Source organism: Eptatretus burgeri, chromosome 5 (assembly GCF_056783735.1).
Source record: "Eptatretus burgeri isolate ZD-2024b chromosome 5, Ebu_testis_v1, whole genome shotgun sequence".
Classification (NCBI taxonomy): domain Eukaryota; kingdom Metazoa; phylum Chordata; class Myxini; order Myxiniformes; family Myxinidae; genus Eptatretus; species Eptatretus burgeri.
In genome coordinates this window covers 80,617,909-80,632,163 of record NC_140965.1, presented here as the reverse complement: position 1 = coordinate 80,632,163, position 14,255 = coordinate 80,617,909, and the positions used below count along the sequence as shown (strand labels likewise).

The following is a 14,255-nucleotide window of genomic DNA, read 5'->3' as shown; positions in this document are numbered from 1 at the left end:
TGGAAGTGAAGATGGAGGTGTAAAAAGATGAAAATGCTGGTCGCATGTTAACTACAGCTCGGTAGGTTTTGCTTTTATATTACTGGAGCAGAAATACCCATCATCCCCCGACAGCACAGGCACCGCCCAGGCACACGTGGACACCGGAGACAAAATGGGCGACGAGCGCTTGTCCCACCGTCGCAGGCTGACCAGGTGTCTTGGATGTTACGGGGTCGACCCATTTCATACTTTCCTGGGACACCATTTGTGTCCATGCTGTGTTCCACCATCGTGTCCGTGAGGTGTCGATGTCCTGCCCCAGTGGAGGGGGGAGTGGGGAATGATAGAGGGGGAGTGTGGGGGGTTTATGGAGGGGAGTGTGGGGGATAGTGGAGCAAGGGTGTGAGGGGGTGGCTGAGGGGGAGTGTGGGGATGGTGTGGGGTGGTGGGTATTGTGGGGGTGATGGTTGATGGGGAATGGTGGACGAGGGATGTGTACGAACGATGGAGTGTGTGTGTGTGTGTGTGTGTGTGTGTGTGTGTGTGTGTGTGTGTGTGTGTGTGTGTGTGTGTGTGTGGAGTGGTGGAGGGTATTTTGGGGTGATGGTAGATGTGGGTATTGTGGGCTTGATCGTACTTTGGCTTTGAATCCGACCCGATTGTACATGTACAGAGAGGAGTAAGATTATTTTTTTTACTCTATATGGCTGCCTGGCAGTAAAACAGAATTGAAAATCATTCCAAACAGAAACTTCCTTTTTTTTAAAGACGTCATAATTGACACACAAAACAGGCAGGAATAACTAATACAATGTGTTAGATAGGGTAGTGCAATCGACGCTGGGAAAATGGCAGGAAAACACGGAATTAATTAATTTATACATCTTTACCCCTCTTCAAACCTTTACGAGAATTGAATTACACTAGTACGTGCCCGTAAAAAAAAAAAAATTCATAAATAAATATTCACCGCGAGAAAGAAACAACAACCACACAGGCCGTTTCTTCGCACTCGCGTGCCCGTACGTGCGTGGTCCGAAAGTTCACATATTATTCGCAGTTACGATTATTCGCAATTTAGTTTTAATGCCCAAATATTCAATTAGCGCCAACGTATTTTGCCTTTTCACAATGTCATCGCAAGGATAAACAAAAAGAGAAGAAAAGAGAGAAAAAATTACTTCCTGGTTCGGAGCACACCAGCTCACTCTGATGTTACCGAAATTTATCTAATATGAAAACGATCATAACTTGGGGCATTGTGTTTATCGATAAATGCGCATAAGAAATAGAGAAATTATTAGAATACACGAAGTCATCACTCTCCGGAAGCCCGTACGTTGTAACCCGTAATGGGGAACGCGACTGAGCTTCCCTTCCCCATCGGCCACGCCCACGCAACAACGTGTCTTGTCATTAGTTTGGTAAATAAATGGCCATAACTTTGGAGGCACTTGTCCGATTAATATCAGACCTTGAAAAGGCACATCCTCAGGTCCCCAGCAATATACATGGCAAGTTTCAATTAGATCGGACCAGTGGTTGTCGAGAAACAGCGGTCACAGACACACACACATAGACACACACACACACACACACATAGACACACACACACACACACACACACACACACACACACACACACACACACACACACACACACACACACACACACACACAGATTGCTGGAATTATAGAGAGATGCTTGAACACTGTCTAAAACAAATAGTCTTCATAACACTTCCAAGAACCATGAAATATATCAATATATAGGAATGGAGGGCACCGCATGTGTTTTTGGAGTGAAGAAGAGGCCACCATGATTCAACCATCATCTCCATCAACTCGTCTTTATCATCATCATCATCACCATCACATTGTTGGATCAAGTTTATCATCATTATTATTAAAGGTAAGTTTCATGATCTTAGTAACTCAAGAAAATAAACTTTATTTATGATCTTGATAAATATTTTATTCATGAATATAAATAGCACAAAAACATTGCACAAACATGTTAATTAAGGGTACAGTTTGGACAAATTTAAAAGTTGAAGTCTCTCACCCTATTTTCCCCGTTACCCCATAGTTTTCAGATTTGTGGTTCACGGGGATTTTCAAGAATGTAACCTCAACGAATGTCAAAGGTCCCGATATATACTTGAACACTACACTGCATGGGGTATCGCGTTCTCTGAACTCTCTAGTTACCCCAGCCTAAGGAGAGGGTTTGCATTTGGGTCCGTTTGTCTGTTTGTTCGCACAAAACGTGACTGCAGTTTTTCTCTGCAACTGCTTGTCGGATTAATGCAAAATTTTCACCATAGGAGTGACTACTCATGCAGAATATGGGAATGATAATTGTGACGTCATAGATCATGTGGTGTGGCAGCCATGTTGCAAAAAATGAAAAACTTTGGACCTCTATCTCCAAAACCACACCAAGGAAAAAATTGAAACTTGGCACATGGCAAGTACTCCACATGGGGAATAAGTGTGATTTTTTTTGAATGATGTCATAGGTGCCTTCGTTATGACATCATAATTGCATATTTAGAATTTGAGATACAATCAGAATGAAAATTTTTGAGGGTCATTGTGGAATAAATTGGTCGACATAAAAAATGATGACGTCATAGGTCACGTGGTTTGGCTTTTTTTTTAAATAATAAAAACCTTCAAAAATCTTCTCTGAAATGGCCAAACATATTGAGGTGAAACTTTACAGGTATGACTGCCTATCCATGTGGAACTAAACGTTCTCACCTATGTCATAGGTCACATGGTTTGACAGCCACATTGGATTTACCGCAAAGCCTTTTAAAATCCTCTCCAGAACGGCTGCACAGATCGATGGGAAACTTCACACATGCTCCCCAAGTCTTGGGGATATCAAGATGTTCATGAATAAATGATGGTCACATGATCTGGCAGCCATATTGAATTGAACAGAAATATTTTAAAAGTTCTTTCTCTTGAGCCGCTTCATCGATCAACATGAAACTTCCCAATAATGATCTTGTAGTGATGTAAAATATCGGTTTTTAATTTCAACCTGATCAGACGCATGGTCTGGCAGCCAGATTTATTTAATTTTTTGAATCTGGATTCTGTGATTTTTTTTTGTTTGAATAAGGCTCACTTGGCTTTGCCTGAATGGGTTTGAAGGAAGAGGAGGAGCAGCTAAAACCCAAATCCTGTTCAGATTCCGCCTGATGACTTCATCTTTGCTTTTTGCTTGTTTGGGTTCCTTCTGATTACTCCAATGCAGGACTGACTGAACCTATTTTGTCTTCCATTTGATTTTAATTGAATTTATTTTAATCCCATTCTAAATTCAATTTAATAATTAAAAACGTCATGGGTCAGGGTCAAGTGTCCGATCAAAGCGGGACATCTTGGGACATGCCCATCACTGCCAGCAGTTATAAAGTGGCAGTTCTAGTTATATCTATTATTAATTACATCACACACCAATACACAAACGCCACACAAAACGACACAAACACCACACATAAGTCCTGGTGAGGTCTGCAATCTCTGATTGCTCCTTTTCTTGTTGTTTTTTTTTTTTTTCTGTAACCCTTGTTCTTGTTTTTTTCACAAGATATTAATTTGATCATTCACTTCTCCATGTAACAACTAATCAACCACAATTCTCTCAAGAAGTTTCACAACTTGACTCGAAAAGGAAAGTGGTCGATAGTTCTGTACAGAAAGCACAGTTTTTGAAAAGGGATGAGATATTTAATTGGGTCCCTCTAATCATGGGGTGTTTGTAAAGATTTGATGGAATGGTGAAAAATAGTTGATTGGCTAATCCTAGAACACTATGGAGCATGATTATTTGAACCACATGTGGACCAGAAGCTTTAACTTTGAGTTTTTCTTTCACCATGTCCACATTAACATTCAAATCCCTTAACTGTGAGATGAGGTTGGCATGGTCTGGCACATAAGGTGAGTTATCATCCTCCAAATCAGTCAGAACAGATGATTCAACAAATTGACTTTTGCTGTGTCCTCTGTAAGTTCAGCACCATCACTGATCAGACGTCGTTCATGGTTTACTTTCTTAACACGCAATCGGCAGTCATCTATACTAATAAATGTCAATGTGTGTGTGTATCAGTGTGTGTGTCTCCTCCGTAACACCGAAACCATGAAACCCAGTAGCCTGAAACTTTGCATGCATACTCAGAGAACTCCAACGAAGTGCAAGAGTAGAATTTGGTGTTTGAGTTAATTAAAACACCCCCTTTGAAGATAATTAACAACCATATTTAATTATATCCTTCATCAGGCGCTCCTCGGCTACCTTGCTCTCTGGAGTCTAAAGGCATTTCCTTGCTTACCTTGCTGGGGGTTGAAGCCACCAAGTTTTTTGGCCTGCTAAACCATGCATTGACTTGGAACAGGCTGCAACGATTTCTCAACAATAAAGTTTTGTTTTTTCCACTTTCCTCACTCATATTATCAAATTCATCATGGCTACAAATCGCTGGGTACATTACAATGTTTATAAACGCCCAGAGACGCCAGCGGTCGTGCTTTTATTTCATTTCCGCACATGCCATAACTTCGAGAATCTCAAACTAAGCTGAATTACAAAATTTAAGCTCCAGATTTGAACTCAGCAGCAGATCCAACTGTTAAAAAAAAGTGTTCCTTTGTCTAATTTGGACATAGTTTGAACATACTGTAGCTATCACTTGCCAAGCCAGCCATCCTCAACAACAATTTAATTGGAGTGCTTCTCTGTCTGCTTAAGCCACTTGCCAAGCGCCCTACAGTTGACGGCGGTACAGTTCATGTCCCAATTTTGATGTAGAGTCGGCTGTTTTTGCAACAGCGCAAATTTAGTACAACAACAACTACGCTACGTCATTCTGTGCAAATCGTTCACTCACTGTGGATGATTTTACTGAGCCACATTATTCTGAGCGAGTTGTTCATGCTCCATCATCCTGAGCGAGTGGCTCATGCTCAGTCATCCTGAATGAATTGTTCGTGCTCCGTCATTCTGAGTGAGTCATTCCTGCTGTCATTCTGAGTGAGTCATTCGTGCTCCAACATTCTGAGCGAGTCGTTCATGCTCTGTCATTCTGAAAGAGTCGTTCATGATGAGCACAATCCCAACTGCATGAGAAGTTCCATGGTGCAGAGGGAGATGGAGAATGTCCTGAAATGTTACAAGGTCTACGAACAGAAAATGAAGGTAGCCACTCAAGTCTCCATTATGAAGTTCTGCAAAAAAAAAAAAAACCCAAGTAAATCAACCTCAATTTCATCTTCTGAGTCTTCAACCTCAACTGGACAGCCTGCCACACCCGAATAAGCCTGCCACAAGCAATATGTACTCAATACAACCCCAATCATAACACTGATTAAACATAGGGGCAATACCACTGGGCACTCACCTGGTAGATGAATAAGATGAATAAGAAGAAAATAAATGTTCTTAAGTGATCCAGTCAAAGTTCTGACTTGAATCCAATTGAACATTTATTGCAAAACTTGAAGATTGCAATACATTGACGATCCCCATCAAACTTGGCAGAACTAGAGCAATTTTCAGGTGAAGAAAGGGCAAAGATTTCATCATCTTACTGTGCAAAGCTGGTAGAGACCTCTCACAAAGACCCTTAGCAGTCATTGTTGCAAAAGGTGCTTCCCCCACGAACTGACCAAAGGGGCTGAATACTTTTACAACCAGTGGATTTTGATTTGTACATGTTTTTTGGAGGTATTCCTGATATGTAACCTCCTTCAACGATAACAGTGTTTCGTTTGATCTCTTCCGTTATGAATGAAAAAGTTCATTTGGAAAAATTGTTTCTACATAATTCATCGAAATATGGCATTATTGGAAGGAGGTGAATACATTTGCAGGCCACTGTAGGAAGGGTGGGAGAAGGAAGTGGGAAAGGGGTTGGGAGGGGAGAGGAGTGAGTTTGGAGAGAGAGTTTGGAGGGGATGGTAAGGAGTTAGGAGGGGAGGGAAGGAGTTTGGAAGGGCGATCAAAGATCGCATGGTGTCCTTCTGAAAGAGCAGGCAAGTCATCGCCAGCACCCAAAACAAATTACAAATTCCTGTCCTAACAGCTGGGAAGGCAATGGCAAACCATCCAGCATAACATTTGCCATGATACTGTTTCAGCACCGCCACCACTCGGTCAACAGAGCACGGATGTAAACTCTCCAAACACCTCCAACTGGATCTGGTACAATCTCCAAACAACAGGTGCAAGACAATCAGGTAACCCACAGTATGTGTATTAACCATATTTACCCCACATACACAAAAAAGCGAAGGCCGAGTCCATATGCCATCAAGGACAAATCACACCCTGTAAGTTCGGAACAAAAAGATAGACCTTTATTTCACAATTTGTACAAAGTAGCTATCAATAAACCGACAAGCTTTCTCTCGCACCTACTCAGCTTGCAAACAGTAAGGCTGACAGTGTTCGAGAAAGTGGAATTGATATTACATATATATTATATATAATTACTTTTACAAAAAAGTGCTATCGTTTAAAAAAAAAGGAAAAGGTGTGCATATGATGAAAATGATGCGTCTGGAGGTCTTTCCTGCTGCAAACTGGAAAAGTGGGAAGGTTTCATATTTATTTATTTATATAAACTATTTAATTGGATCACCACCACTCAGCAGAGTTATTTACATTGCCTGGAACAGGATTTATGTAGTGGATGATGTGATGAGATAAATTGGGGGGGGGGGGTTAGGGGGTAAATGGTTGTGCTAGAAACTACAACGATGGTCGACAGCAGTAGAGACACAGAGCAGAGTTGTGTGTCCTCTCATTCTCTCGTGCAAATCCCAACCACACTTGCAACTCGGACCATCGACACCAGCTGGCCTGGGCTGGGAATCATAGAGACGATGCAGCCTGGATACCATTCACACGACGCGACGCATACAAAAGCGTAGCTCCTTCTCGCATTAAAAACATGCATTATTGCCAGGATCTGACATCCGACCTACATTCAGTTTTTTGTAGAAAACAAAGTTATGGCATCTGAGTTGTTTTCACCCCCGCACAGGCTCAAGCCGTCAAAATGTGCACAGAAATTGGGGGTGACTAGGATTTCTCGATTCTGACTTGAAAGTAGTGGCTCGTGGGTCAAACGATGAAGACCACGACATGGTACAACGTTGTCCAAAAGTGTAGACGATGTATCGAGGAATAAAGATCAAACAATTTAACGTGTGGTATTGGAAAGGAATCCCACCATGGTGTCAACCAGGATCACTGCTCACCTACACTCATGCCTTCCTCTTTTATCCCACCTGTGGAACCAACTTCCACATTCTCTTTAATCTCATTCGTGCCTCCAGGTCTTCAAGACAGATATCGACCACCATCTCAGATCATTCCCCATCCGAAACAATGATCTTTTGTACCACCATTAACCCTCTCCAAGCAAAACCGGCCTCTTTCCACATTTCCAATTTTTCCTTCTTGAGAGTTTGCTTCTGTATCCATCTTGTTCAGCCCCCAGTGTCCTTCCCTACTCCTCATTCTTCCCCACATCCCTTGTTTGACAGTCTCCCTCTATTTTGTGTCTCCACCCTGCTGTTGGTGTGTTTCCCCTTCTCTCTCCACTGTTCCTTTTGTTCTGTTATGTTCTGATCCATTCTGTGTTCAAGCTCTTCCATGAGCCTTGAATTTGTATTTAAAAAAAAAAAAGTAATTAAAAATCAGAAGCCAGAAAACAAAAAGAAACAATGGCAAATGTTAGCTCTTACAAAAATATCCGAGCTCATTTGATTTAGTTTCTTTTCGATTTTAAAATGCATCATGGATATGTAAAAGTGCCCAAACGTACATACTTTGGTTACAATGGCGCAACAGAAGCAAGCTGGCAGGCGTAGGAGGTTATATACCGATGGAAGAACCGTGTGATCAAGTGCAGAACAAACAGGTCATTTTGCCCACCTCCACATTAACACTTAAGTGCAGGTACGTTTCACCGTCCCTTCCTTCCGGTTCCAAATCGCTAACCGTCTATCGATGCAGGCAAGAGCGCGATGTGGATGCATTTCCACGAGGGATTTGAGAGAATCCCTCAATGGTGGTTGCAGTAATTAATTATTATCATTATGATGTATTATTACTATTTTTATTATTAGTTTCCTGATGCTCGAACAATGGCTCAAAAATATTACAACCTGTTGTAACTTGTCAGGAAAACTTTGGAACAACCGACTCAACACTGTACAATAATAGGACCCACTCGGCAAGAGGGCGACACAACTCCCATCCCGTCCCCCTCCTCCTGACATCTCCCCCCCCCCCCGTCGATTAAAAAACAATTTAATAAATAAGCATCACTATGCATTTAGCAAATTCGGCAAAGACGCAAAATTTCCGCTGAAACACCATCCGAGCAAAGGCAGACACCCTGAAAATGTGCAAATTACGGCTGATTCGACACTCCGCTCGCAATCTCCTCATCAAATAACATGGCCGGCTTCATCGTTTCGTAAAAAAAAATTCGTTTGTATACAGTGCACCTTGTTCTAAAATGACTACCCTGTTTGTGGGCGTTTGTGCATGTGGAATGACAGATCGTCCGTCCGTTTGGTTACATTCCGAACATTTCGGGAGACATTTCGGAATGTTTTAAAATGTTCATGTAATTACAAGTGTGTACAAAGTTAAGAGTTCTGAATCGCGTATGTTCGCCCACTTGTGTACAGCCAAGGCATTTGTGTGAAGACGGAAGCAAACATCACAATTGGGAAGCAAACAATAAGGAGGAATAAGCTAAAGCTGTGGGACGCAATATGGAGGAATGCGGATTGTGCGATGGAGAACAGGCTCCGTGGGAAACTCGCGTTAAGAGGTGATAGCTGCATTAGTACCACTGTGGAAGTGCTGCTTCTACGGTTCATAATGAACCCCCGAGCTAGCTGCTAGTTTATTTAGAATCCACCTGGTTAAACACCTGTTCAGGATTCATCCACACATCCAGCCTAATGGAGAAATGAAAGACTTGGCAACCGTCGCGTAGAGGTGAACCGAGTCAGCAGTGACTGAAAATTTGCGGGAGTTTTTGACGGGACAAGAAACATCAATCAAAATGGCTCATGTTAGATCTGAGTGAGCATGAATGCGTCACTCAGGCCCTGCCCTTGGTTAGTAGCAGTGTGGTGACCCAGAAGACACCGACTCTGTGATCCCGTCTCACACCACCTTGCTGTGTCTCTGTATGCAAAGGAGGAGGGAGATGGATGAGATGTTAAACAAATAAAAAATCAGTCTGCCTCAGCATTTGGTATGACGGTGATCTGCTGGGATTTAATCCGAAAACAGCACAGAGACAAGAACTTCGGAATTACTCAGCCATGTATATGCCACAGGACAATTATTATTTGTAATTATTCACCGTGTATGCGCCAAGAGCTGACATGAGAGACATATTATTATTTGGACTCTTTCCATGAATGGTCACAAAACCCATCAATATCACATACCTCGATCATCTTCTGTTTGGCATCCACATCAGCCTGCATCTCTGCACAATCCCGCTGTAGCCGGTCTTCCACAGCCATCAATCTGTGAGCAATTGGGAAAATAACAACATTGATTGTGGTGTTTATAATGATGGTTAAATGCATCATCTTATGGGATTTAACAAATTATCATAGGTTCCATGATATGTAGTTGGAAGCAGATGAGGCACTGAGCACGAGGACATCTCATTAAGAGCACGTGGGATGAAGGAGTGTAAAGGCAGAAAACTATGAGACGAGATTACGGAGTCCGCATCTTCTGAGTCACCACACTACAACTAATGCAAGGGCATCCACAGCAATAAAAATAATAAACAACAAGAAAAAGAGCAATCAGAGGTTGCAGACCCTCACCAGGACTTATTTTGAAGGAGTGGTGTATTTTGTGCGGTGTTTACGTACGGGTATGTTACATAATTAAAAGAGACATGATTAGAACTGCCACTTTATAATTGCTGGCAGTGATGACTGGGTACCAAGATGTCCCGCTTTGATCGGATAACTGACCTTGACCCATGAGGTATTTTCATTATTATTCATGATTCAGTTGAATTCAGAATGGGATTAAAACTAATTCAATTCAAATCAATTGGAAGACCAAATAGGTGTAGTCTTGCATTGGAGGAATCAGAAGGAACCCAAACAAGCAAAAAGCAAAGATGAAGTCATCAGGAGGAACCTGGATAGGATTCATATTTCATCTGCTACTCCTCTACCCTCAAACCCATCCAGGTACAGCTAAGTAAGTCTTATTCAAAATAAAAAATATATATTTTAAAAGAACCCATATCAAAAAAATTAAATAATTCTGGCTGCCAGAACATGCATCTGATCAAGTTGAAATTTAAAACATGTATTTCCCATCACTACTAGATCATAAATGTGAAGCTTCACATCGATTGATTAAGCAGTTCCAGATAAAACATTATTTTATATTTTTCTTCAATCCAATATGGCTGGCAAACCATGTGACCTATCAATTATTCCTTAACAAACATGTACATGATGGCTTGGGAAACATTTGTGTGAAGTTTCCCCTCGATTTGTCCAGCCATTCTGGAGAAGATTTTTACAGGTTTTAGGGTAAATCCAATATGGCTGCCAAACAATGTGACCTATGATGTCATACATGTAAACCTCATGGATAGGCGGTCATACGTGTAAAGTTTCACTGAAATACTGTTTAGCCACTTCAGAGAAGAAGATTTTTGAAGGTTTAAAAAAAAAAAAAAAAAAAAAACATGACTGCCAAATCATGTAACCGATGATGGCATCCATTTTTTTCCTGTGGACCATTTTATCCCGAGATGACCCTCAAAAATTTTCATGCTGATCAGATGTAACGTTCTACATTTGCAATTATGGCATCATAATGAAGACACCTCTGACATCATTAAAAAAAAAAAATCACACTGATTCCCCATGAGGTGTACTTGCCATATGCCAAGTTTCAATTTTTTTCCTTGGTGCAGTTTCAGAGATACAGAGGTCCAAAGTTTTCCGTTTTTCCAACATGGCTGCCGCACCACTTGACCTATGATGTCATAATTAACAGTAAACATTCTACATGAGTAGTCGCACCTATGGTGAAAATTTCGTCTCATTCCGACAAGCGGTTGCAGAGAAAAACACAAACGTTCTGTGGGGACAAACAGACAAACAGACCCAAACGCAATACCCTGAGAGTAATTGATCAATTTTGAGATGGGAGCTTGAGCTAGAGTTTCTCGACATGATACAATGATGCCGGCACCATTCCTAGTGTTTTTCCCCACAGGTAGAACAGCGAGTGCAAAATACAATAACAGGAGTTAAGATGTTATCCAGTGACAGTCTCGGCTCTGGAAGTTCTGAATACAAATCCATATCCATTACGATTCCCAGCATATTCTCTGACCTATCGATGATGACACGCATCTGAGAATCCTTCTCTTCCTGCTGCTGACGAAGCCGCTCCTCGCTGGCATCGAGTCGCAGCTGGTAGTCTTCTTGTATGCGTCGCATCTGTTGTTCCTGCCAGCGCAACCGCTGTTCGTAGGCCTCGAGGCGCTGGCTCGCCGTCACCAGACGCTCCGTCAAGTGCCCAATGTCCTGTCCAAACTGCAAGCCAGGGAGCCAAGCTCAGTGCAAGAAATAACTTTCAAGGAGAGTACAGACGGCATGGAGTCACCAAACACAAACACGCCAAAGTGACACGAAGAAAGTTACATGAATTCCTCCGAATAGGTTTTCATCAACTGAAGGTTTACAGAGCAACGTTTTGGGCCTTAGGCCTTTATCAGAGCAAGGGGGCTTTTGCCATTTGTTTTGTTCCAATGAAGGGTTAACCCCCATATGTCAGCTTCACTTTGTTTCTCACAGGGAGTAGCCCACCTTTGTCAACCTTTCAGTTGATTAAAATCTATCATTGGAATTGTTTGCCATACAGTGCAACACTGGCATTCACAAAGTCTGGTGAGCCCTTCCCACTCTCTTGAAATGGCTCTGACCTCGTCAGTGGCATCCTTCCCCTCTCTGAATTGCTCCAGCTTTTCCGTCTCATCTTCCAGATTCAGCATGTTCATGAGCCAGGCCGCTGTCCGGTCATCGGGCGACATCGAGGTTGAAACTCCGAGAGACTGCACGAGAGTACAGGGTCACAGGTCACAGGTTGCACCCTCATAAGCTGACTAATTAGCAGTAAAAAAAAATAACTAGTTCAACTACACACACACACACACACACACACACACACACACACACACACACCCCTATCTGCCCATCACCTTTGCTGGACTTGCCAATTACAGTGCATGGATTCAAAGCTTAGGTGCACATTGACCATTGTCCTTTTGAAATAACATCACCTGTCCTGGGTGCTAATTCCATCTGCTTATACCAGGAGACCAAATTCCCTGTGGTACCTTTTCCATAAACATGGAGTACGCCAATGTACAGCATGATGATATAACGATGACCTTCAAGCAATCCAAAGTTTTATTACTATTATTCGTGAATGATTTGCGTTTATGTGGTGATTTGCAGAGTCGGACATGGTTCAATTCGATCGGATGTGGTAGATCGATGTGGAGTAAATGTCGTCGTGCAATTATGGGGAACTGTTAAAAGTCTTGGAGTGAAAGTACCCAATCAAGTACAAGAGACAAGGTGGAAAGACAAAAGGCTATAACCCAAAGGGGAAACAAGATGCTAATGTGCACACCAATAGCTGACATGAGAGACGATTCAAAACAATTTGTTCGAGTTATTAACTCTGTATGGTAGTCTAGACCAGGAAAATCCAGTCAATTTGTGGGAAATTGTGGGATCGGAAATTGTGAGGAATTCATTTAAAGTGGTGTGACCTTGATGATGCCAGAGACAGGCCTTCGGTTCATCAAACTCAGTTGAGAACTCCATGATATAAAACATGACTTTACTTGTGTACATCGTTGGTAGGCCGACTCTTTAATTCCGCCACCAAAGGCGGATGGAGGTAATGTTTTCACCCCTGTCTGTCTGTTTGTGTGCACAATATCGCAAAAAGGTGTGGACCATGACGACAAAACTTGATGGACCGGTTGGGTGTGTGACAAGGACAAACTGATTAGCTTTTGGTGAAGATCCGGATCCGGATCCAGATCTGTGCAGAGGTATGCACTCCACCGAGTGCCCTTATAGTTTCTTTATGTATTCAGATTAATAAAACAGGCAATCTACACATTGCGGATGCGAAGGGAGGGAATGGGTTGACGATAAATAGGAAGATAGCTCATGACTGTGAGGGAGCTATGAATCGTGCTCGAATTGGACAAAACTCAGTGCAAAGATGAATGCCTTCTAGTGTCAGAGTGAATGAGTTTGACGATGTTGAATAGGGGATGCGATGAACACTAAATGAGGACAAGTTGCCCAGGTGTCCCAGAGCAATAAGACGCAAAGGCAAAAAAAAAAAAAGTTTGTTTTTGCTTTTCTAAAGTTTTAGAAACTGGCAAACACTCGTACAAATCCAATGAAGATTTTTGTACACTCGTGTACATTCGGAAGATTTTGAGGAACAGTAAATAGTATACAAGCATATGCTGAGATAAGGAGAGATGGCAAATAAAGGACCAAGAGGAGAATGGAATAGATAAAGACAGACGTAAGGGAAAGATGCAGCGATTACAAGCTTGTCTATCAAGAGCAAAAGTGCAGAGTACGTCGGACGTACACCATTCACACTGCAAAGATGGAATTTATATTTGAAAAGTGCTGGCTGATCTGCTTCAAGACGGGTTTATTGACCTTTGGTATGGCTGGCAGGATGGCCAAAAAGGAAGCACACTCGCCTGTAAGCTGTCCAGCCTGGGTTAGAATCCTGACCAGCTATAAACTGTCATCTCGGTGTTTCACAGGCAGGGTGATTTATCAATGTGTGTGCCATCCCTCCGATGGACGTTAGACTGGGCGTCCCATTCACCGACATTAGTTGGTGGACGTTAAATATCCCCACGGTGTCCTTCGCAAAAAGTAGGTGAGCTTTTCCCAGCACCGTGGCCAAATTCCTGCCAAAACCACTGCTGGAAAGATGCTGGCAAACCATTCAGGATAACTCTTGCTCAGTGAGCTGCTTTGGTGGTGGTGCCGACCCAACGTGACAGAGTATGGTACAAGAGAGAGAGATAGAGAGATAGAGAGATAGAGAGATAGAGAGATAGAGAGATAGAGAGATAGAGAGATAGAGAGATAGAGAGATAGAGAGATAGAGA

The 14,255-nt window shown here is 42.2% G+C and overlaps 1 protein-coding gene across 5 annotated transcripts in view; it reads right to left on the bottom strand.

Moving 5' to 3' along the window:
• Nucleotides 1–6,715: 6,715 nt before the first annotated feature.
• LOC147026805 (ras GTPase-activating protein nGAP-like) overlaps nucleotides 6,716–14,255 on the bottom strand; it is a 204,312-nt gene continuing 196,772 nt past the window's right edge. For all 5 annotated transcript variants that reach the window (XM_085882597.1, XM_085882596.1, XM_085882594.1 and 2 more), the window contains 4 exons: nucleotides 12,015–12,143; nucleotides 11,423–11,625; nucleotides 9,487–9,568; nucleotides 6,716–9,217 (listed from right to left, as the gene is read on the bottom strand). In XM_085882597.1, coding sequence (XP_085738723.1) covers nucleotides 9,197–9,217; nucleotides 9,487–9,568; nucleotides 11,423–11,625; nucleotides 12,015–12,143 — 435 coding nt within the window. In that variant the 3' untranslated portion in view covers nucleotides 6,716–9,196. The remainder of the gene's footprint in view (nucleotides 9,218–9,486; nucleotides 9,569–11,422; nucleotides 11,626–12,014; nucleotides 12,144–14,255) is intronic.